The following is a 24,118-nucleotide window of genomic DNA, read 5'->3' on the forward strand; positions in this document are numbered from 1 at the left end:
CGTTGCAGCGTGGTGGCTACGGCGCCTGCCCCGGAACTACATATTCCAGGAGGCCTTGCGGCGCGCTGGAGCGGGAGGGCGGTGGCTCGCGGGCCGGTGACTGCTGCGCGTCCTCCCTGATTCTGGGGTTCACGCGAATTCTCGCAGCTCCGGAGCAGGCGGGAGGCCGCCGGGCTCTGCCCGCAGGCGGCCAGCCCCTCCCGTAGCCGAGCAGAGCGAGGGCGAGCGCCCGGCCGGGTCGCAGGATGGCCGCGAACGTGAGTGTCTCCCGGTCCGCCGGACCCCGCAGGCTTCCCCGCTCCTCGTAGCGGCCGCCGGGGTCCGGCTTGGCGGCCTGGCGCCCTCTGCGGGGCCTTGTCCGGCCGTCCGGGCCGCGCGTTTGCGGGGCGGGGGTCTCAGGAGACGCGGTGGGTGCGCGTCGGGGTCTGTGCCAGGGCCCCTCCCGCAGCCCCTGCGTCGCTCTGGGTTCCCGCCTGGGCCCTTGCGCTCCTCCTGCAGGGGCTGCGGGGGCCGGCGCGACCTCCGAGGAGCCAGGGAAGCCGGGACCGCCCGGGCGGGCCCCATCTGCGGACGGACGGACTGCGGTGTGCGGGCGGCGGTGGGATGCCGCGGGAGGGTGCGGGCGGGAGTGCGCGGAGGACCGGGAGCAGGCGGACCCGCGGCCCGGCCCTTGTGCCCTCGGTGTGTTTGGCTGGAGGGGCCCTGGCCGAAGGTGGTTCCCTGCAGAGGCCTCCTGCCGTGTCTCCCCGCAGCCAGCCTGCCTCGGGGACTTCGCGATGTACGCCCAGCATTCATTCAACAAACCGAGCAGCGCCTCCCACCAGGGTGCTGGGTGTGGGAAGGCTGGTGACTCACCACTCCCCTCCTCTGTGCAAGTGCTTCTGGAGCCAGCCCTGGTGCCCTGCCAGCCCCAGGACACTCCCTCCCTCCTGCTTTGCTGGAGTGGCCTAGCCACTGTCCCCTGGCCTGTTACACCCTCTTTCCAGCCTCTCTAATGTCCCCGAGGGTCCTCCCTGCCCTCCACGCCCCTGGAGAGGCAGGGTTTGTATCACCCACAGCCCTAGGACGCTCCACCTCAGCCAGAGTTGTCTGGGAGACCTAGAAGTCGTGAATGCTGCGCCTAGGAAAGCCTCAGGGGTGGCCCAAGACCCAGGGGCTGCCAGGGGAGAGGACAGTCAGGAGACCAGCCTGCCCCCAGAGGTAGACCCCTGTCTGCCCTCATACAATATTTTACAGATTGAGGATTTGCCCACTAGGCAGGCACTTGCCTGGGGTCTCACAGCCTGCGTGGCCAGCTACTGCATGGGAAGATGCTGAAGAGCGCGGGCTTTGGAGTCAGGCCGACCTGGGAGCAAATCCAGTTTCTTCCTCTGAGAAGCTGTGTGGCCTTAATCACTCTGGGCCGGTGTTTCTTCGTGGGACCTGTTAGTGTGAAGTTTAAGGGAGTCAGCCTGTGACTAGCACAGTGCCTGGTGCAGAGAGGGTGCTTACTTAATGCATGAAAAAAAAAAATCTAGGTTCACAGTCTGCCGCAGATGGCCCTGGTGAGCAGAGACTCTCTTGGGTGTACTGGCACCTGACCTTTGCCAAGGAATGTGTATGAATGTGGGTATCTTCTGCAGCCAAACCTTTGTTGAGTCATCCAGGCACGTTTACAGGAGCCACCAGGCCTGGTGAGGAAGAAAGATCTGAAGGTGGTGGGGTGGTGCAAGGAGGTGGCATGATTTCTTCATCGATGTAACAACAAAACTGCCCTGTGACAGAGGTTCTGTGAACCATCTCCATTTTATAAGTGAGCAAATAGGATCAGAAGGTTAGATAGCAAGTAATACAGGGTAATTTTCAGGGCCTGTGTGTAACCTCTGTTCCATCACTCATTGCTCTTGCTCAGGAGCCTAGAGTGCTCACTGAGGACATGCATATGTATTCAGCACATATCAAGGAGCCAACATCAAGATAAGGGGCTCAGAGGTGGCCTTGAAGGGGGAGAAGAGAGGCACTGGGAAATAGAGTGGGTAGTGAGCTGTGGGTGGAGGAAATCTCTATGATCCTCCATCCCAAGACCATCCATGTTTACTGGATTTTGTTTTGGAATGTGGGCTGAGTGTGTCATGTCAGTGCTCACCTTGCCTGAGCTGCACCCTCCTGTGCCTCTCTTTCTTCCCTTCAAGGTCTTCCATGAGCCGCTCTCCTTGATGTGGCTCCTAGATGTATGCTGAGGGGAGGCCCAGAGTTCTGGAAGTCATGCCCTCTGGCTTCCCAGTTGGGGGCTGCACTGCTAATAGCAGGATGGACTCCCTTTCCTGACACTCTCTGCTGCTGGCTCCCAGCATTCGGCTCTCCTTATAGCCCAAGAAGTGAGGAATGTGGCTTGGAGCACAGTGGTAGAAGAGTGGCCTCTGGTCTGTCCAGATATGAAACCTAATTCTCCCTCTTAGAGGCTGGGTGATCTGGGCTGGTGACTTAACTGATAAGCCTTGCTTTTCTCAGCTCTGAAATGGGATAGCGATAGCTTGCCAGTGACTGGCCTGTGATAGACTGGCGTGGTGCCTTCGTCATCATTATGATGGTGGATGGCCACCTACCTGCCTGCAGTGAACCGCTCTATTAACCTTTCCCAATGGAATTGGAAGTTAGACCATTTCTGAGTGTAATGAACATCTGGTCCCTGCGGGCCTGGGCTGGAGCATTGGGGGACAGTCAGAGATTATGGCATCAGCCTTATTTGGGCAGAGGCTGACCTGAATCTCTCCTCTGGTCCCCCGTGCCAGGCGCTTGGCTCACTCCAAGTGCGCATCTCAGAACCACTGTCCACCTTTGTGACTTCTGTCAGCTTACCCCCAGCCGTGGCACCAGTCTCGGGTGCCCGTTACAGAGAAAGCTGGGAGCATTCCCACCAGCTAGCACCTGTACATTCCATCTTGTGTCCTGGGCACTGAGCTGCCTGATAATTAAGTCCTTTGGTTCTCACCACAACCCTGTGTACTGGATTTTCATCCCATTTTACTGCTGAGGAGATGGAGGGCATAAGAGGGATAATTGCTCACCCAAAGTCTCATAGCCTGAATACAGACCCAGCACTCTGGCTCCAGGATCCCTTGACGATGATACTCAGTCAGCAGTGGACACACCTCAAACCATGCTTCTGTTATCAGCTGGATAAAACCTGACCCACTGACTCTGGAGATTGAGGCCTACCACAAACCCACCTGTGTCTGGTTGCCCTCCTCTCCCTCCACCCTGTGCCTCCCCAAACCCAGCCAGAGCTCTGCTCCCAGAACTACTTCCTGCTTCCTCACCATTGCTCAAACAGATCCCCCTCCGAGGGATGCTTTACGCCAGGGTCTGCCTCTGAGATCCCAATCAAACGCCCCCTCCTCTGGGGAGCCTGCTGAGATCCCCAGCTGGAAGGGGTCACCCATTTAGCCCTGGATCTGCTCCTCACCAAACACTCAGCATGGCCTAGTACCGTGCATGCCTGCAACTCACTGGCCCTGCAGCCTATCTTCCCTTCCCTCACTCCTAGAAGACCCAGCACGGCCCTTGGGAAGCTGAGCCACCGTGTGTTGAATTGAATGAATAACACATGCCTAGTTATGGCTTTGTACAACGGTTTGACAGTTTCATAAAAACACACCTCTTCCCTATGATTCAGCAATCTCACCCCTCTGTGGGTATTCCTTACCTAGTACCCAAGGAAATGAAAGCCCTCTGTCTTCACAGAAACTTCTCCAAAAACGTTCATAGAAGCATTGTTCATGATAGCTAAGAACTGGAAGTAACCAAAATACCCACCCACTGGTGAATGAGTTGACAAACGTGGTATACTCATAGGTGCAGCGCTACTCGGCCGCATACAGGAGTGAGCTACTGATACACACCACAGGGTAGATGACCCTCCTCAGAATCTGGACAGAAAGAGTTTGTGGTGTGTGATGGCCCCATTTGTTCCATAAGAGGTCACCTCATCTATAATGATACAAATTCAAATCGTTGTTAACACTAGGGAGTGGGAGAGGAGAGTATTGGCAGGAAAGAGGCACAAAGTAACTTTCTGGGATGATAGGAACAATCCCTATCTTGATCTGGATGCTGGTCAAATGGAGTAAGCATTTGTCAAAGCCTATCAAACCAGATGCTTAATATCTGCATTTTTACTGTATGTAATCGAAACTCGAACCATATGAACAAATAGCAAAATAACAAAATTCAGTTTATTTTTTAAAAAACTAATTTTCATTTTGATTTTTTTTTTTTTGTAATATTCTTTTTCTCAGTATTCCAGTACGAGTAACAGGAGAGAACATGTCAAAACTACGACCAAGCCCCAGCCAGGCTTCTTGGAGCGGCTCAGCGAGACCTCGGGTGGGATGTTTGTGGGGCTCATGACCTTCCTGCTCTCCTTCTACCTAATTTTCACCAATGAGGTAAAATGTCTAGAGTCCCTCTGTGCAGAGTGAGGGTCCCTGGAGGATAGTCTTCCTAGCAAAGGGTGTGAATCCAGAGGTTGGATGTGGCCTAGATTTTACAACAGGTGGGATGGAGGGGGACAGTGATGGTGCTGAATTATTTTTTTTTTTTTTTTTTTTTTTTTAGGTTTTAGATAACTTTTATTTTTTTTTTTCTTTTTTTTTTTTTTTTTTTATTTTATTTTATTTTATTTTTTTTTTTATTGGTGTTCAATTTTCTAACATACAGAATAACACCCAGTGCCCGTCACCCGTTCACTCCCACCCCCCGCCCTCCTCCCCTTCTACCACCCCTAGTTCGTTTCCCAGAGTTAGCAGTCTTTATGTTCTGTCTCCCTTTCTGATATTTCCCACACATTTCTTCTCCCTTCCCTTATTTTCCCTTTCACTATTATTTATATTCCCCAAATGAATGAGAACATATAATGTTTGTCCTTCTCCGACTGGCTTACTTCACTCAGCATAATACCCTCCAGTTCCATCCACGTTGAAGCAAATGGTGGGTATTTGTCATTTCTAATAGCTGAGTAATATTCCATTGTATACATAAACCACATCTTCTTTATCCATTCATCTTTCGTTGGACACCGAGGCTCCTTCCACAGTTTGGCTATCGTGGCCATTGCTGCTAGAAACATCGGGGTGCAGGTGTCCCAGCGTTTCATTGCATTTGTATCTTTGGGGTAAATCCCCAACAGTGCAATTGCTGGGTCGTAGGGCAGGTATATTTTTAACTGTTTGAGGAACCTCCACACAGTTTTCCACAGTGGCTGCACCAGTTCACATTCCCACCAACAGTGTAAGAGGGTTCCCTTTTCTCCACATCCTCTCCAACATTTGTGGTTTCCTGCCTTGTTAATTTTTCCCATTCTCACTGGTGTGAGGTGGTATCTCATTGTGGTTTTGATTTGTATTTCCCTGATGGCAAGTGATGCAGAGCATTTTCTCATGTGCATGTTGGCCATGTCTATGTCTTCTTCTGTGAGATTTCTGTTCATGTCTTTTGCCCATTTCATGATTGGATTGTTTGTTTCTTTGGTGTTGAGTTTAATAAGTTCTTTATAGATCTTGGAAACTAGCCCTTTATCTGATATGTCATTTGCAAATATCTTCTCCCATTCTGTAGGTTGTCTTTGAGTTTTGTTGACTGTATCCTTTGCTGTGCAAAAGCTTCTTATCTTGATGAAGTCCCAATAGTTCATTTTTGCTTTTGTTTCTTTTGCCTTCGTGGATGTATCTTGCAAGAAGTTACTATGGCCGAGTTCAAAAAGGGTGTTGCCTGTGTTCTTCTCTAGGATTTTGATGGAATCTTGTCTCACATTTAGATCTTTCATCCATTTTGAGTTTATCTTTGTGTATGGTGAAAGAGAGTGGTCTAGTTTCATTCTTCTGCATGTGGATGTCCAATTTTCCCAGCACCATTTATTGAAGAGACTGTCTTTCTTCCAATGGATAGTCTTTCCTCCTTTATCGAATATTAGTTGCCCATAAAGTTCAGGGTCCACTTCTGGATTCTCTATTCTGTTCCACTGATCTATGTGTCTGTTTTTGTGCCAGTACCACACTGTCTTGATGACCACAGCTTTGTAGTACAACCTGAAATCTGGCATTGTGATGCCCCCAGATATGGTTTTCTTTTTTAAAATTCCCCTGGCTATTCGGGGTCTTTTCTGATTCCACACAAATCTTAAAATAATTTGTTCTAACTCTCTGAAGAAAGTCCATGGTATTTTGATAGGGATTGCATTAAACGTGTATATTGCCCTGGGTAACATTGACATTTTCACAATATTAATTCTGCCAATCCATGAGCATGGAATATTTTTCCATCTCTTTGTGTCTTCCTCAATTTCTTTCAGAAGTGTTCTATAGTTTTGAGGGTATAGATCCTTTACATCTTTGGTGAGGTTTATTCCTAGGTATCTTATGCTTTTGGGTGCAATTGTAAATGGGATTGACTCCTTAATTTCTCTTTCTTCAGTCTCATTGTTAGTGTATAGAAATGCCACTGACTTCTGGGCATTGATTTTGTATCCTGCCACGCTACCGAATTGCTGTATGAGTTCTAGCAATCTTGGGGTGGAGACTTTTGGGTTTTCTATGTAGAGTATCATGTCATCGGCGAAGAGGGAGAGTTTGACTTCTTCTTTGCCAATTTGAATGCCTTTAATGTCTTTTTGTTGTCTGATTGCTGAGGCTAGGACTTCCAGTACTATGTTGAATAGCAGTGGTGAGAGTGGACATCCCTGTCTTGTTCCTGATCTTAGGGGAAAGGCTCCCAGTGCTTCCCCATTGAGAATGATATTTGCTGTGGGCTTTTCATAGATGGCTTTTAAGATGTCGAGGAATGTTCCCTCTATCCCTACACTCTGAAGAGTTTTGATCAGGAATGGATGCTGTATTTTGTCAAATGCTTTCTCTGCATCCAATGAGAGGATCATATGGTTCTTGGTTTTTCTCTTGCTGATATGATGAATCACATTGATTGTTTTACGGGTGTTGAACCAGCCTTGTGTCCCAGGGATAAATCCTACTTGGTCATGGTGAATAATTTTCTTAATGTACTGTTGGATCCTATTGGCCAGTATCTTGTTGAGAATTTTTGCATCCATGTTCATCAGGGATATTGGTCTGTAATTCTCCTTTTTGGCGGGGTCTTTGTCTGGCTTTGGAATTAAGGTGATGCTGGCTTCATAGAACGAATTTGGAAGTACTCCATCTCTTTCTATCTTTCCAAACAGCTTTAGGAGAATAGGTATGATTTCTTCTTTAAACGTTTGATAAAATTCCCCTGGGAAGCCATCTGGCCCTGGACTCTTGTGTCTTGGGAGGTTTTTGATGACTGCTTCAATTTCCTCCCTGGTTATTGGCCTGTTCAGGTTTTCTATTTCTTCCTGTTCCAGTTTTGGTAGTTTGTGGCTTTCCAGGAATGCGTCCATTTCTTCTAGATTGCCTAATTTATTGGCGTATAGCTGTTCATAATATGTTTTTAAAATCGTTTGTATTTCCTTGGTGTTGGTAGTGATCTCTCCTTTCTCATTCATGATTTTATTAATTTGAGTCTTCTCTCTCTTCTTTTTAATAAGGCTGGCTAATGGTTTATCTATCTTATTAATTCTTTCAAAGAACCAACTCCTGGTTCTGTTGATCTGTTCCACAGTTCTTCTGGTCTCGATTTCGTTGAGTTCTGCTCGAATCTTTATTAGCTCCCTTCTTCTCTTGGGTGTAGGATCTATTTGCTGTTTTTTCTCTAGCTCCTTTATGTGTAAGGTTAGCTTTTGTATTTGAGTTCTTTCCAGTTTTTGAATGGATGCTTGTATTGCGATGTATTTCCCCCTTAGGACTGCTTTTGCTGCATCCCAAAGATTTTGAACGGTTGTATCTTCATTCTCATTAGTTTCCATGAATCTTTTTAATTCTTCCTTAATTTCCTGGTTGACCCTTTTATCTTTTAGCAGGATGGTCCTTAACCTCCATGTGTTTGAGGTCCTTCCAAACTTCTTGTTGTGATTTAGTTCTAATTTCAAGGCATTATGGTCCGAGAATATGCAGGGGACAATCCCAATCTTTTGGTATCGGTTCAGACCCGATTTGTGACCCAATATGTGGTCTATTCTGGAGAAAGTTCCATGTGCGCTTGAGAAGAATGTGTATTCAGTTGAGTTTGGATGTAAAGTTCTGTAGATATCTGTGAAATCCATCTGGTCCAGTGTATCATTTAAAGCTCTCGTTTCTTTGGAGATGTTTTGCTTAGAAGACCGATCGAGTATAGAAAGAGCTAGATTGAAGTCACCAAGTATAAGTGTATTATTATCTAAGTATTTCTTCACTTTGGTTAATAATTGATTTATATATTTGGCAGCTCCCACATTCGGAGCATATATATTGAGGATTGTTAAGTCCTCTTGTTGAATAGATCCTTTAAGTATGATATAGTGTCCCTCTTCATCTCTCACTACAGTCTTTGGGGTAAATTTTAGTTTATCTGATATAAGGATGGCTACCCCTGCTTTCTTTTGAGGACCATTCGAATGGTAAATGGTTCTCCAACCTTTTATTTTCAGGCTGTAGGTGTCCTTCTGTCTAAAATGAGTCTCTTGTAGACAGCAAATAGATGGGTCCTGCTTTTTTATCCAGTCTGTAACCCTGCGCCTTTTGATGGGGTCATTAAGCCCATTCACATTCAGAGTTACTATTGAGAGATATGAGTTTAGTGTCATCATGATATCTATTCAGTCTTTGTTTTTGTGGACTGTTCCACTGAACTTCTTCTTAAAGGGGAATTTTAAGAGGCCCCCTTAAAATTTCTTGCAGAGCTGGTTTGGAGGTCACATATTCTTTTAGTTGCTGCCTGTCTTGGAAGCTCTTTATCTCTCCTTCCATTTTGAATGAGAGCCTTGCTGGATAAAGGATTCTTGGTTGCATGTTCTTCTCATTTAGGACCCTGAATATATCCTGCCAGCCCTTTCTGGCCTGCCAGGTCTCTGTGGAGAGGTCTGCTGTTACCCTAATACTCCTCCCCATAAAAGTCAGGGATTTCTTGTCTCTTGCTGCTTTAAGGATCTTCTCCTTATCTTTGGAATTTGCAAGCTTCACAATTAAATGTCGAGGTGTTGAACGGTTTTTATTGATTTTAGGGGGGGATCTCTCTATTTCCTGGATCTGAATGCTTGTTTCCCTTCCCAGATTAGGAAAGTTTTCAGCTAGAATTTGTTCAAATACATATTCTGGCCCTCTGTCCCTTTCGGCGCCCTCGGGAACCCCAATTAAACGTAGGTTTTTCTTCCTCAGGCTGTCGTTTATTTCCCTTAATCTATCTTCATGGTCTTTTAATTGTTTGTCTCTTTTTTCCTCAGTTTCCCTCTTTGCTGTCAACTTGTCTTCTAGGTCACTCACTCGTTCTTCCACCTCGTTAACCCTCGTCGTTAGGACTTCTAGTTTGGATTGCATCTCATTCAATTGGTTTTTAATTTCTGCCTGATTAGCTCTAAATTCTGCAGTCATGAAGTCTCTTGAGTCCTTTATACTTTTTTCTAGAGCCACCAGTAGCTGTATAATAGTGCTTCTGAATTGGCTTTCTGACATTGAATTGTAATCCAGATTTTGTAACTCTGTGGGAGAGAGGACTGTTTCTGATTCTTTCTTTTGAGGTGAGGTTTTCCTTCTAGTCATTTTGCTCAGTGCAGAGTGGCCAAAAGCAAGTTGTATTGGGAAAAAGAGAAAAAGAGAGGAGAGAAAGAAGGAAAGAAAAGAGAAAGAGAAAAAAAAGGGAAGAAAAAGAAAAAAAAACGAAAAAAAAAAAAAAAAAAGAAGAAAAAGAGAAAGAAAAAGAAAGGAGAAAAAAAGGGGGTGGGGGAAGGAAACAAATCAAAAAGCAAAACAAAACAAAAACAAAAACAAAAACAAAAACAAACAAACAAAAAAAGAACCACCGGGGAGTATCTTCTGATTCTGTGTTCTTTAAGTCCCTTGGCTTCTCCTGGAAGTTGTCAGTCTAGCTGGTGTTCTGGGGGAGGGGCCTGTTGTGCTGATTTTCAGGTGTTAGCACTTGGGGGAGCTGCTGTGCCCTTGCCTGGTGCAGGGCTCAGTGGGGGTTGTTTACCCCGTGAGGCCGCAGGAGGAACAGCCCCAGTGGCGGGGCAGCTCTGGAAACCTGGATTCAGCTCCGGCAGGAACTCCGTCTGCAGGGCCTGGAGGCTCCGGGGCGGGGCCGCTGATGTGCTCAGCTGGGGCAGGAGCGTCCTCGCTGTCCTGGGCCCTCCCGGCCTCTGCCTGTCCCGGGGGGGGCGGGATCCTGGGCTGTGTCCCGGCGCCCTGTGCTCCGGAGCCTGCGCTGTTGGATTCGCGCTCCCGCCCCGCAGCCCCCTCCGCGGAGCTGCCGCCCGAGCCCCTCCGAGCTGCTCCTGGAACCGCGCAGCCCCCTCCGCACGGAGCCTCTTCCTCTGCCCGAGCCCGGCCGAGCTGCTCCCGGGGCCCCGCAGCCCCCTCCGCGGAGCCGCCGCCCGAGCCCCTTCAGCTGCTCCGGGTCCCGCCGGGTCCCGCCGTGCGCGCTGCAGCCCTTAGGGAGCTCGGCGCACTCTCCTGGGCGCGCAGTTGCTGTTACTGTCCCGGGGAGCCCGAGGGCCTCCTCGCCCTCCTGGTCCTGCTCCAACTCCCCACGAGCCCCTTTCCGCCCGGGAAGGTCGGTGCAGCTCCTGCTCCTCCGGGACGGGGCTCTCCTGTCCTGGGGACCCTCGCCCCGGCCTCAGCCCGGCTCCTCGCGGGGCCCCTCCCCCTTGGAGGCCTTTGTTCCTTTATTTCTTTTTCCCCGTCTTCCTACCTTGATAGATGCGCGAACTCTTCTCACTGTAGCATTCCAGCTGGTCTCTCTTTGAATCTCAGGCCGAATTCATAGATTTTCAGGATAATTTGAAGGTTTTCTAGGTAGTTTGGTGGAGACAGGTGATTTGGGGACCCTACTCCTCCGCCATCTTGCTCCTCCCCCGATGGTGCTGAATTAATCAGAATCTTTCTCGTGTGACTTATCTCATAACTGACTTAAGTAGGAAGATGAATGGATCAGTTCACAGGCCTGAAATCCTAAGGTAGGACTAGCTTCGGGCATGGCTGGATCCAGGTGCTCATGTTGGGTCACTAGGAATCTCCATTTTTCCATCATTTGCCTCTGCTTCTCTGTTGTGGGCTTTTCTTTGACAGGCTCTTCCTTTGTGGTGGTAAAGGTGGCTCAGCAACTCCAGGGTCACATGTAACCAGCTTAGCAGCCCCATCTCTTTCAAAATCAGTATAGCAAAAGTTGCAGAGAGAGGTCTCCGTGTCCTGGCTTGTCTCAGTTCTCTCTCTGAACTAATATTTGTGGACAGTCGACCCCTGTTTGATTGGCTCGGCCTAAGTCACATGATACAATCCCCCCCCCCCCCTTAAACCACAAGAACTGAGAAGAAGGCAGGCAAGAGGGTGGGGGAAGACAGGGAGGGAGCACACAGCAGACAAAAGCACCAGCTGCTCCCAGCATGGGGTAGTGCTGAGAATTAGAGGGTGTGGGGTGGGTGGGGCAGCAGGAAGAGAGCTGCCTGGAAAAGCAGGAGCTTTGGCTCTAGTTCCAACCATGCCATTTGCTAGGCCTCAGTTTTCCAACTGTAAAATGGGGAGATAAGTCCTCATGCTTCCTGAGGCCCTCTCCTGCCAAGATACATTGCAGTGAGCACAACTGTGCTGAACCACACCTGAGTTGAAATCCTCACTCCCTTTTGCTCCCAGGGCCGTGCACTGAAGACAGCAACTTCCCTGGCCGAGGGGCTGTCGCTTGTTGTGTCCCCCGACAGCATCCACAGTGTGGCCCCGGAGAATGAGGGGAGGCTAGTGCACATCATCGGGGCCCTGCGGACGTCCAAGGTAGGTGTGGTGAAGGTTGTGGGCCCCACCGGACGCTCAGGGTACGTTGCTAGATGTTGTCTGGTTGAGGATTTTTGAGCGCCCGGGCTCTGGCGAGGGACACATGGGTGTGACTCCCGGCTGCACCACTCAGCAGCCACGTGGACCGATTGCTCCCGCATCTCAGCACCTTCATAAAATACAGAGGATAACTGTAACAACTCGGGGGTGGGGACAGCTTTGAAGAGTCCATGGGATTAGATAGCTAATCTCCTTGCACGGTCCTGGGCACAGGGCAGGGGCCTTACAAGTGGGTGCTTCAGCGATGATGATAAGCCTGTGTGGCTGGTGTACGGCTGAAAGGTACTCTGGTTATCGGACCTCCTGTTTGAGCTCTAAATACACTGTCATTGGCACCATGCCATTGGGCCGTGCAGCCCGAGCAGGACCGGGAGGCTCATGGTCCCGGGCATTGGGTGTCAAGGACTTAGGACAGGCAGCCTTACCTGATCTTCCTGCCCAAAGCAGCCATGGAGGCCTTCATTCTCTCCTTGTCCGCCGTAACCTCTTTCCCATCTAGTCCCACTTTTCTCTGGCATCTTGGGCTCACGTGAGTCTTGTCCTGTATTTTATTTTTTTTTCTCTGTTTGATTCTCTCCGAAGCTCTTGTCTGATCCAAACTATGGGGTCCACCTCCCGGCTGTGAAGCTGCGGCGGCACGTAGAGATGTACCAGTGGGTAGAAACAGAGGAGTCCAGGTGAGGCCCCGAGGAGTGAACAGTCCATCAGGGATAAAGAAAGTGCAGGTGGCAGGATACGTTGCAGGTGGCTTTTTATTTTGACACTTCCAAAGTTTAAAGTATGAAATCTTCCACTCAGAGAAATGTCAAATTATCCCAAAGTTCTTAGTCAATGATCTTTTGTGTGGAGGTGGCAGGAATCTAATGCAAGTGGCTCAAAGAAGGGAGGATGCTGCTTGTGGTAGAAAGTCACCCAGGGATGGGCAGGCTCGAGACATGCCTGGATCCAGGCTGCAAACGGTGCTTTCCTCTGTGTGGGCTCTATGGTCTCTCCCATGCCAGAGCAGAGGTGGCCCCGGGTTCCATCCTGTCTGTTCCAACACAAGCTGTCATTAGGCGAGGGTCGCTTAGAGCTGAGCGGCCTGGACTGTGAGTAAGGGATAGGGGGGTGGCTCAGGGAACCAGGGCATCTGGAGGGGGGCTCCAGGGAACTGTGCTAGAGCACAGGGTGAAGCCAGGTTTCTGAGCCCAGAGGGTGGCCAAGTGGAGGCACATTTTAGCTCAGGATGAGAAAGTTCTTTTCTCCAGCATGGGCCTCCAAAGGACGGAGCTGGCTGTGTGGCTGGGAGTGAGTACCTGGTCTCTGGGCTGCTGTAGACAAGGTCAGCTCCATTTGGGGATTTTGACCTGGCAGCCCCGTGTTGCTTCCAGCTGGAGATACTCAGAGACAGGAATGCCTCAGGGGTGATAGGCTGACTCTGGGGCTGCCTATGCTTTCCCTGCAGGGAGTACACGGAAGATGGGCAGGTGAAGACAGAGACAAGGTATTCCTACAGTGAGTACCACCCCCACCCCCCTGCACACACGTGGTCTCTGCCCTTAGCCAAGGCTGACAGCAGTAGGGAAGGCATAGAACCAGGCATTGGGAGCCCTGGGTGCCCATCATGGGAGTCCTGCTCTTCCATCTGTCCAGTGAGGCTCTAGGAGCCACCCCTTCTGCCCTGGAGTGGCCACGGGCTTAGATAAAAGGACACAGAGCCAGTGGTCCTCAGACATATGGCCACTCTTACTATGGTTTCCGAGTTATTCCCTCTCCCTGTCACAGACACTGAATGGAGGTCAGAAATCGTCAACAGCAGAAACTTCGACCGAGAGATCGGCCACAAGAACCCCAGGTGAGAGCTGGGTGCCCAGGCCTGAGCATAGTCTTGCCTGCCAGTGGCAGGCCCCTAGCCCCAGCTTCCCCATCTGAGTGATGGCGTGGAGCTGCTTCTGCCTCATGAGTTGATGATAGTCGGGGACATGGTTCTGAGGCCGGCTCCTGTGGCACATGGAGGCAAGAGCTGACTTCCTGAGACCACACAGGCTCCCCTCAAGTCGTGAATGTGAGGCCTGGACTGAGTGCCTGAAGGAACTTGCACATCCAGTGCCAGGGAAGCATTCTGTTACCGGCTGTGGGGGTGGGAAGACAATCAGAAGGACTTTCAGGAGGCCATGAATTTGATGTAGGCCTTTGTAGGATGTTGGCAGAGGGCAGCTAGCTCAGAGACATGGGGGTGGTGAGATGGGCTTAGTGGTGGAGCCATGGGAGGGGCTTTGAGTCTGCACCGTGGCTGGCACGGGAGCTCCCTGTGGCTGGGGAGGGCCTGGGAGGGTCTGAAGTCCATCTGACAACGGGTGGCTGGGGAGGGGAAGGCCGGTAGGGGCCCTAGGTGAGAAGTTATGAAGCTCTGGGAGACAGGAAGAGGGTGCTCCACCCAGGCGAGGGGGACAGGAGTCTCCAGGGGCAGGTCTGGTAAACACAAGATGTCCCCAGTGCCTGGGCTGGTCTGGACTGGCAGGAGCGCCTGGGTGGGAACCCTGCCTGGTACAACCCAGAGACCCAGAGGGCTCCTGGCCAGTACCCTGCTCTGCCAATAGCTCTTTCTGCCCCACAGCGCAATGGCGGTGGAGTCCTTCACGGCAACAGCCCCCTTCGTGCAGATTGGCAGGTTCTTCCTCTCAGCAGGTGAGTCTCTGGCCCCTTCAGATGACCCAGCAGCACCCAGAGGCCGTGTGCTTCTACTTGGCCGCCTCGCAGGAGCTGGGGTCCCCGCTGCCCCGGGTGTGGGATCGGCCTGCGCTTTCCCGGCATCATACATTGGGCTGGGGGCCAGAGGGAAGGCAGGTAGGTCCCGGGGAGGTGGGAGACTTGTGTAGAGCAGCCCCATCCCAGCCAGGTTCCCCTGAACACGGTTTCTTCCAAGTACTGCTGGTGCCTGGTCTGACCAGACAGAGCTGAGGGCCTTCCTAAGCGGTCCCAGAGCCAGCCGTAGAGACAAGGCTGCCCCCCACGGGCTCCACCTCTGAGCCCCACCCAGCGTGCAGCAGTTCACTGCAGGCCCCTCCGAGTGACTCCAGACAGAGGCTTTCCAGGGACAAGGCAACACTGCCGGCCACAGTGACTCCTGGGGTGGGAGAGAAGCACAGGCCCCAAATAGCCAGGGTAGGGAGGAGGGGTGGAGGCCCAGCACAGTCAGGGCAAGGGAGGAGAGGCCGGGCCCTAGGGCCTGGCTCGTGTGGCTGCCGTGCTGCTGGCTGCTGTGCCTGGCAGCCCTGGCCTCAAGTGTCATGCAAGCAGCAGGGGAGCCAGGCTCAGGCAGGGGCTCAGGCTGTTCTCAAAGCCGCAGCCACTCTTGCTGCCCCGAGAGACAGCCAGGGAGGCTTCCTAGAGGAAATGGAGACTGAAGGGGGCAGCAGTAGGGAAGGAGGGATTGGAGATCCCGGCGCTCCCCTTGGGAAGGAGGTCAGGCTGTGGGGTGTGCAGGTGGTAGGGAGGTTGTTTGCACACCAGTGTTGTAACCGCTGCACACTCCTCAGGCCTCATCGACAAAGTAGACAACTTCAAACCGCTGAGCCTGGCCAAGCTGGACGACCCGCACGTGGACATCATTCGCAGGGGAGACTATTTCTACCACAGCGAAAACCCCAAGTACCCAGAGGTACACAGGGCTTTGGGCTGTTCACGTAGCAGAGATCAGGGCCTTGGAGTGCCCCTCCCCCCGTCTTCCCGCCCCACAACATAGAGGAGGCACATTCCTGTTTGGGACTCGGATTCGGTTCAGTTTAATCCACCTGGCCAAATGAAATTGGAGGGGGCACCTGGGCCATGGTATGGAAGCGGGAGAGCAGTGTGAGCCTTGGGGTTTGGCGGTGCTGGGGACATGGGCCCAGGCTGGCTGCCCCGGGCCTCACTCAGCCCCCCGCTCTTCACTCCCAGGTCGGAGACGTGCGTGTGTCCTTTTCCTATGCGGGGCTGAGCGGCGACGACCCGGACCTGGGCCCGGCTCACGTGGTAACCGGCTTCCCCTGCGCGGACCCAGGCAGAGCCACCTCACCTCCCGCTGTGCACGGGGCCCTGAGCGCATGGGACCCTTCCTGTGTGCGTGCACTCCCGTGGGCACACGGCGGGCGTGCCTTGAGCGGCCTCAGCCCTGTGTGCACCACAGCTATCCATGGACACCCGTGGGCCCCAGGATAAGGGGCCTTTCTCCTGCTGCTTTAGAGGGCCCTCCTGGGAGAGTTCCTCCAATTGCACACTCCTTTTCTCCCCCCAGCCCCCAGGCTTTGCTCTGTAAATACTTGGTCTCCAGTCTGTGACCCTGTCACGTGTCACATGCAGTTTCACCCCTGGCCCCGGCCCTGACACAGGCTTCTGCGCCAGGTCCTCCCTGGAGTTGTGAGTGGGCTGGATCTCCTCACTCTCCTTGCAGGCACATGGTGCGAGGGCTGCCGGGGCCTGGCCGCCTAATCCCCTCAGCTCTAACCCTGAGGTCTCTGACCAGGTCACTGTGATTGCCCGGCAGCGGGGTGACCAGCTGGTCCCCTACTCCACCAAGTCGGGGGACACCTTGCTTCTCCTGCACCACGGGGACTTCTCGGCAGAGGTGAGCTGCTGCTGCCCATCTGTGTGTTGGAGGGGCAGGCGTCTCCCCCTTCCCTCGCCCCTCCCGTGGTTATTCAGCAAGCGCCCCCACTGGGGGCACAGCCAGCACACTGAGCAGGGGAGAAGGTGGCAGGAGTATGTCTCCTCGTGTGTGCAGCAGACCATGCATGGCATGGAGGACAGAAGGGGGGACACAGCGGACCCCTCCTTCTCCAGCCTCCCGTCTCCTGGGGGGAGGGGACTTGCCAGGAGAACCGAGGAGTGAAGATGCCTTGCACTGAGTGTTGTGAAACGGAGGCGGGAGATGGACTCTGGGGAAGCCTCTCCCAGTGACAGTTTTGCTGGGTTACAAGTGACGAGAAAGGGGTCAGAGCCAGTAGCATTGGGGTCAGGCAGGAACAGGAGCAGCAGCTGCCACCCAGAGAGGACATGGGCCTGGTAGGCCCCCGTGACAGGTGGGGGCCTCTTTCCGAGCATTGGGGACCGTGCAGGGATCAGAGCAGCTGATCCTGGCACTGGAAGGAGGGCTGGCACTGTTCCCCATCTGTAAACACCTTCTTTGTGCAGATGGTGACTAGTTCAGTTGCAGCCCTTAAAAGTTAGCCTCTCGTTTCTAGGCAAAACCCGTGTCTTTAAGTTCCACATTGTTGACCGCACAGCACAGCGGTCAGCAGTGGGAAGTTCGGTTCCTGCCTGGAGGGCTGCGGGACTCTTCAACCCATAAAGTGGGCAGGGTTGGGGTGGGGGGGCCTCCTGACCCTGGTGTTAGGCGCTCAGCTGCCATCCTTCCCACCCCAGCCCCAGCCCCAGCGGGGGATGGGGCTCACCTTCCCCCTTATCCAGCCAGGACCAGGGTGTGGCAGGCAGCTCGCAGCCTCAGGGCGGGGTTGCCACCTCCCAGTTGGGTGAGCGTGAGTCATCCTTTCCACCGGTGACTCTCTGGGAGTTGCTAAAATTAGGAGGCTCCGTTCAGGCCTCCTCTCCCTCCTGCAGCTCTGGCCCCTCCCCACACTTACCTCCTGCAGGTGGAGGCCCAGGTCTCAGAGCTGTTCCCCCAGAGAGGCGTGCTCCCAGGAGGGAAGGCTCAGACTGTGCTGACCACCCAGGGCCTCCGGTGCAGGGTCTGGCATCTCTGCCAAACAGGGAGAGAAGGCCCTGAGCTAAGGAGGTGGTGAGGGCCCTGCAAGTCAGGACGCCCAGATTCCAGTCCCAGAGGCAGGAGGGTTCACTGTGGACAAGCGTGGACACTGGGGTGGCCCCAACTCAAGCCCCGCGCTGCCTTCCTCTGGCTATAGGGCCTTGAGCCAGCTGTTTATCCTTTTGGATGAGAAGAATTATGATTACCTGATTTGGTTGTTGTCAAGATTATTTGTTCATTTATTCAGAGTCTCAGTGTCCTTACCTGTAAACTGGAGGTAAGCGTGTTGACCTTGTGAAGTTAGTTTGAGAATTAAGAAAGGCAGTACTTGTAAAGCACTGAGGACAGCAACTGATAGATGGCAGGCAGTAAGTGGTGGTATTGTTATTGTCCTAGGAAATGACAGGGGGACTCTAAAGAAATGGCATTAAGGCTGACACGAGAAGAATGCCAGTGGGCAAACTTGACTGTGGGTAAACTTGTTCCAGGTGGAGCAAGCACATGTGCAAAGGCCCCGGGGCAGGAGGACACTTGACCTGGTCCCCAGACAGGCAGCAGGGCCTAGGGGGTGGTAGAAGCAGGGAGGCCAGTAGGGAGGAGGCTCCTGCAGTGGTCCTGCTGGGAGAGGGTGACAGTGTGAGAGATCTGAGGAAACATGGACACAGCATTCGCAGGACTTCTGGGACCAGATGGGAGGTGGGCCCTGCGGGGGGGAGCGAGCCAAGTGTGACACCCCTGTTTTGGCTTGTGCAGGTGGTAAGTGGCTGTGGCGTTCACTGAGATGGACATGACAGAGGGGAAAGGTTGGGAGGGAGGCTGCAGGGTCCTGTCAGATGGCACATGGGCAGCAGAATGCCCAGGGCTGCAGCTGGAAACCAGGGGCCCTGGCAGGGAAGCACCAGGGAAGTGGATGGGGCTTGCAGGGAGGGCGGAGAGCAGCCAGAGGGGGGCGCAGCCGTGGGCCCTGAGAAGTGGGGTGGGTGGGGGTAGTGGGGAAGCAGAGAGCGAGGGAAGGGTGTCAGGGGTGAAGCAGCACACGGGACGCCCTTGTCCCCCAGGAGGGAGGAGGGCCCAGTTCATCCCAGATGAGGCAGTGGGCTAAGGACTCCGTGCCTGCCCCAGAGGCCCCTTCTGCCCCGGCCTGTGCTGTGCGCGACCGGCAGACACTTAGGCCCAGGCAGGGGATGTGCCCTCCCCTCCCCTGGTCTGCTCAGAAACAGCCAGCGGCTCCTGAGTTGTCGTGGAATAGATCCCTCGGCACCTGCCCTGCCAATGGGGAGGCCGGTGGCCCCTCAGAGACACAAGACCTGACACCCCTCCCTCACCTCATCCCACAGGAGGTGTTTCATAGAGAACGAAAGAGCAACTCCCTGAAGACATGGGGCCTGCGGGCGGCTGGCTGGCTGGCCATGTTTATGGGCCTCAACCTCATGACCCGGATCGTCTATACCCTGGGTAGGTGTGCAGACAGGTGGGGGGACCTCGCTCACCCTCATGCAGCCCGTGTGCCACCTCTGTGCCTCTCACCACCAGTGGGCCTTCCGGCTGCAGTGCTCCTCAGGGCGGAAACCGGGCATTTGGCCGGGGCTGTGTCCCACCCGCAACACTGAGATGAACAGGCTGAGGAAGGCAGACGGGGCTTCCAGGGAGGGGGATCAGCTCCTGGGGGGCTGGCGTAGCCGCTGTGATCTGTCCCCAGCCCACCTGCTCATTCCTTTAGCCCTTCATTCCACAAGTGAGCGGGCGAGGAGACAAGCCAGGCTTTGCAGCGAGCCAGACCTGAAGTCTGCACGTCAGAGCTCTGGATACTTGGGCCGTTCCCTTTCCTGCCTCAGCTTCAGTTACCTCACCCTCATGGGAGGAGTTTTGTGAATGTTTGGCAACTAGGACCCCCCCACCCCCCCCCAAAAAAAAACAACCCATAACGCTTCCCTCCTCACCTCAAGACCTGGGCTAGATTTGGGGCAGCCAGCACGTTGGAGCACACGGCAGAGTGCTGGGCTTGCTCATGGGGCCAGACTCAGTTGCTAGGTCCCCACGTGGCAGAAGGCTGAGGCCCCAGGTGACCGAGTCTGAGCCCACGCTGTGGAGCTGGGAGATGGTGTTCCTCAGGGGACTTGCGGCAAACCTTACCCCAGTGTGTTCCTACCCAGATGATCCCATCCAGCCCACACTGGGCCCCGGCAGGAACCTCTCCCCCAGTTACCCTCTCTAGCTGGCAAGAGGCCTGGCTACAGTCCCTCCCAGGCTAGGAGGGGAAAGGACACTGTCCCCCCTACCACCACAGCTGGCATCTTGCACACCATTTGGGAGAGATCAGAATCCAATCAGAATCCCCCAACTTCCCTTTGCACTGAGCCCCTCACGGTTGTGTGACCCCAGGCAGGCCATTTCCCCACTCGGAGCCTCCTTCCCCCACCGTCAGAGGACCCTGTGATTCTCCCCTCATCTGGAATGCTGATGCTCCAGACACAGGGCAGAGGTTAGGGCCTGGAGGGGCTAGAAGTGCAGGTGGAGGGCCTGGGGGAAGCTACAGAGCAGAAGCATTCCTTTGCTCTTGTTTGGTCCCTACGGACTTAGTGAGCACCTGTTGTGTGCACCACACCGCTGGAGGCCCTAGGGTGAGCAGTGAGCAGGACAGACAAGGTTCCTGTCCTCTCAAGGCTCAGAACCATAGCTAAGAGCTCAGGCTCTGGGCTCAGTCTTGGGTTTAGATCCTGGCTCTGGCACCTTCTAGCTGTAGGACACTGGACAAGTTGAACTCCCTGGGCCTCAGTGACCTTGTTGGTAAAATGAGGGTAAGAACTGTACCCGCGTCCCTGGGCAGGCAGGAGGATTTGGGGAGATGATCCACAGAGTTGAACAGACCAAGATGAGCCAAGGGGTGGCCTGCAGGGTCCTGGAGTCATGGCAGGGCAGCAGGCCTTGCTCTGCACACCCAGTGGCAATAGACCCCCAGGGCCTCCTGGAACCAAGTGAAGATTCCCCCCACAGACAGACGTCAGCTTCAGAATGCCAACCTGGAGGGGTCGACAGGCCAAGGACAGCTTAAGTCCAGGTGGACTAGCTGTATCCCAGACTTTCCCATGTTGTGCCAGCGGCCAGGGAGATCCTTGACCGGGAAGGGGGGGGCGGGCAGCTTAGGCTAATTTGTTTCCCTCAGTCCTGCACAGAGCTGGGCACAGAGATAATTGGTAATGACTTGAATTAGAATTAACAGACTCCTCCAGGAATGGCTGAGGCACCCAAATAGGCACCTGTAGAAGGTTCTGTGCAGTCCCCTTTGTGAGTGTGCAGCAAATAGAATCTGCCACCATCACGGGCACATGTCTTCTCTTGGCCTCAGACTGACAGCCACATTCATAGTTGAGAGGTTACAGGCATTTCCTCCTGCCTGCTCCCCTGGAGCGGTGCGTGGGTTGAGGTGTGCACCCCTCCTCGGGACCTGCCAGCTCTCACAGGAGGTTGTCTGCCTCCCACCACCACCCCTGTCCTGTCCTCACTGGGCATCAGGGACCCTTCCCCATCTGTAGACAGGAAGGATCCGCTCACCTCCTATGACACACAGCGTGGTGGCCTCGGAAACCTCATGGCCTTTCTCTTCCTCACAGTGGACTGGTTCCCCATCTTCCGAGACCTGGTTGACATCGGCCTGAAAGCCTTTGCCTTCTGCGTGGCCACCTCACTGACCTTGCTGACCGTGGCTGCTGGCTGGCTCTTCTACCGGCCCCTGTGCGCCCTCTTCATCAGCTGCCTGGCCCTGGTGCCCATCATCATTGCTCGGACACGGGTGCCAGCCAAAAAGCTGGAGTGAAACAGGCCCTGGCCCCCGCCCAATACCCACATGGTCCTCAGGATCCAGCTCCCCCAGCCTCAGCCTCCCCTGCCCCTCACCCAACCATGAGTCCACGACGGTGCTGCTCTGCTCCTCAAGGGGTCAGACTTGGCAGTGTGCATGGACGTCAGGTTTGGTGTTCAGCAGTTCACGTCTTCTTGCCCGTGGGCAACTCTGGTGAGCAGAAGGCGTTCTCCTTGCTTCCTCCTCTCTTGGGACTGTGCGTGGCCAGCTCACGTCTGCTTAGCTGATGTCTGTAGACAGTGAGGTGGTGACACTACACAGACCTGCTGCCTTAGCACTCACTGCCCCTCATCCTTGGAGATAGGCACCAGGGCTCCAGCACGGCCACCTCCTGCTCCATGGTCCCGCAGGGCCAGCCTCATCAGGCACCTCCAAGCCGTGCTGGAGTGCCCGTCACACTGGCCTGCACCCCCTAACCAGGGTGCCACACACCCAGCCTGGGCATAGAACCTGCCTTGGTACTTAGAAACACCACTTGTGTCATGGCGAGGAAAATTGGACGTCTGTTGGGCTTTACATGTTATCTTATGGTTTGGCCAGAAACGTCAAGGGTAGTATTTCCAAAGGTCCTGTTTGTTGTTTTCCTTTGTTACATACTTCCATGTATGTAACATATTCTCCTACCTGAAGAGGGATTATTGCAAATCAGATTTAAAGAAACAAAACACTGCTTGAATGATGAGCAGCTCAGACTGTTACAGAAAAACTTTTAATCCATCTGTTGAAGTCGATTTAGGCTCGGGAGGGTGTTAAACAGGAGTGTGACTCAGTGGTTTCACTTGGGGCCGTCTACTTGGGGCCAGTGGGAAGCTTGAGGATACTTTTGAAGCCAGTGTCAGCCAAGGGATTACACTCAGGGAGGAAATGGGAGTTTGTATGAGGTGGAGGAGGCATTTGCTTTCATCCTCTGGCATCAGAAACTATTGATTTACTTGAAGATGAATTTTTTAGTCAGCCATTAAAGGAAAAGGCTGGAAGCTTTCTGATCCTAAGTGGGCTCCCTCGTAGTGACCCCCACCAACCCAAATCAGGAGTCGGGGGCCTGAGGCTTGTGTAGCTCTCAGGCCTCATTCCTTTCATGGTGGGTGTGGGGCGGGGGGGGGCTGGCTGGTGCCTGCCTCTGAGTGGCTTCTGTCACATCCTGCATCCACAGCTTCACTCCTACATACCATCTACCCACACTTCACTCCGTTCCTCTCACACTCGATGAAAGATCAAGTATGTTGTCACCTTGATGGTTTCAAAGATCCTTCGTATACCCTTTATCTTGTTCCTTGGACTTGTTCTGCCTGGCTGGGAGTGGTGGCTTTAGCAAATTAGTTGGTGGTTGAGTAAGTGATTGGAACTCCTCAAACAAGCAGCCTCACAATCTGTTAGCCTGGGAGGTCTGTGATGTGACTGGAGATTCTTTATGCTGAAAACAGCCAGTCCCAGAGATGACTTGTCTGGATTTAAGAACTGAAATAGTATTCACTACTGCTTATTGCACAGCAGTTGTCACTGAATCGCTCCACTCTTAAAGGATGCTTCTGGAAAACAGTACAACTAGGTAGTAGCTAAATACAAAATCTATGGGATTTGGTCTGTGTCTTTTTCTAGTACAGATTTTAAGTTACTACGAATTTCAGTAGTGTTCTTCAAGAGCAAAATAATGTTAAGAAATATTTGAAATCTTTGGGAAATCATGAAATTTGTATTATCTTTGTATTTTTTATAAAAATTCAAAATAAATTTCAAAATAGCTTTTATAAGACCTTGTCGTTACTTTTTTTGAAATTTTCTCTTAAATAATTCAGCCATAGAACTAATTTAAGAACTGGGTGAACTTTTAGAACTCCGTTCTAAGTAGGTTTCAATTTTTCTTAAATGGGCAACTTGGTATTTTTAGCACTTAGGAGCCTTGCCTACCAAAGCCCTTTGTTTTGGATTGATTTAAAGGACTCAGACCTCCACCAGCTTCAGAACACATCAGAAGAGGTGGCTGGAGCCAGAGTGACACTGTCTAATGGGCTCCCCCAAGGCTTTCTGTGGCACAGACCTGAGCTCCAGCCCCAGGCCTGCTATGGCCTGGCGGTGCGATGGTGGCGAGCCTATCATCTCTTGGTCTCAGCTTCTCATCTAGAAAATGGCAGCAATGCCTTTCTCCCTATGGCACTGTGGTGGGGGCTCAGTGAGCTAAAGGCCATGAGGTGCCTGACATGTGCCACATTAGCTCTTCACTTTTTGCCTTGTGTTCTGAAGCAATGGGCAGCTACTGGTTGTCCACTCTGGAGCTAACACTGTGTGCTTTTTGTAACAAGATTTGAAGTAGGTGATTTCCCAAACCCACCTATTTCTCAAATCTGAGGTTCAGTTCCACAATGCTTCCGAGGAATGGACATCTCCCCAGATAACCGGTGGCTTACCTCTGGGGGGGGGGGGGGCTGTGGTGCTGGAAGCAGGAGGCTCTGCGGTTTCCAAGGCAACCTCTGTTTGTTTCTCACCAGCCCTCCAGCCAGACTCTTGGTACAGATGAGTCACACCGCAAGTGTTTTGTTTGTTTCCCTTGGATAGAACTGGCTCAAATTTTTAATGGCTTCCGTCAAAGGTTAAAGAACATCTTCCCTTGCTAACGCA

At 52.9% G+C, this 24,118-nt stretch overlaps 1 protein-coding gene across 2 annotated transcripts; it reads left to right on the top strand.

The window, feature by feature from the left end:
* Nucleotides 1–40: 40 nt before the first annotated feature.
* Nucleotides 41–23,253, top strand: TMEM43 (transmembrane protein 43). Of its 2 annotated transcripts, none has more exons than XM_072784993.1 (12): nucleotides 41–257; nucleotides 4,278–4,427; nucleotides 11,727–11,861; nucleotides 12,504–12,598; nucleotides 13,366–13,415; nucleotides 13,686–13,755; nucleotides 14,518–14,588; nucleotides 15,440–15,561; nucleotides 15,840–15,914; nucleotides 16,405–16,506; nucleotides 18,981–19,098; nucleotides 21,255–23,253. In XM_072784993.1, the coding sequence occupies exons 1-12, from the start codon at nucleotides 246–248 to the stop codon at nucleotides 21,455–21,457; spliced, it is 1,203 nt and encodes a 400-aa protein (XP_072641094.1). In that variant the 5' UTR covers nucleotides 41–245; the 3' UTR covers nucleotides 21,458–23,253. The 2 variants fall into 2 exon arrangements, with proteins under 2 accessions (XP_072641094.1, XP_072641093.1); XM_072784992.1 differs by having other exon boundaries at nucleotides 68–257; nucleotides 16,333–16,506.
* The last annotated feature ends 865 nt before the right edge of the window (nucleotides 23,254–24,118 follow it).

Source organism: Canis lupus, chromosome 19 (assembly GCF_048164855.1).
Source record: "Canis lupus baileyi chromosome 19, mCanLup2.hap1, whole genome shotgun sequence".
In the NCBI taxonomy this organism is placed as follows: Eukaryota; Metazoa; Chordata; class Mammalia; order Carnivora; family Canidae; genus Canis; species Canis lupus.

What these genes read in the sequence shown, in the direction of transcription:
- TMEM43 (XM_072784992.1), top strand. An exon ending in ATCGGCCACAAGAACCCCAG is followed by an intron (nt 13,756 to 14,517) that starts GTGAGAGCTGGG and finishes TCTGCCCCACAG; the next exon opens with CGCAATGGCGGTGGAGTCCT. An exon ending in AAAACCCCAAGTACCCAGAG is followed by an intron (nt 15,562 to 15,839) that starts GTACACAGGGCT and finishes CTTCACTCCCAG; the next exon opens with GTCGGAGACGTGCGTGTGTC.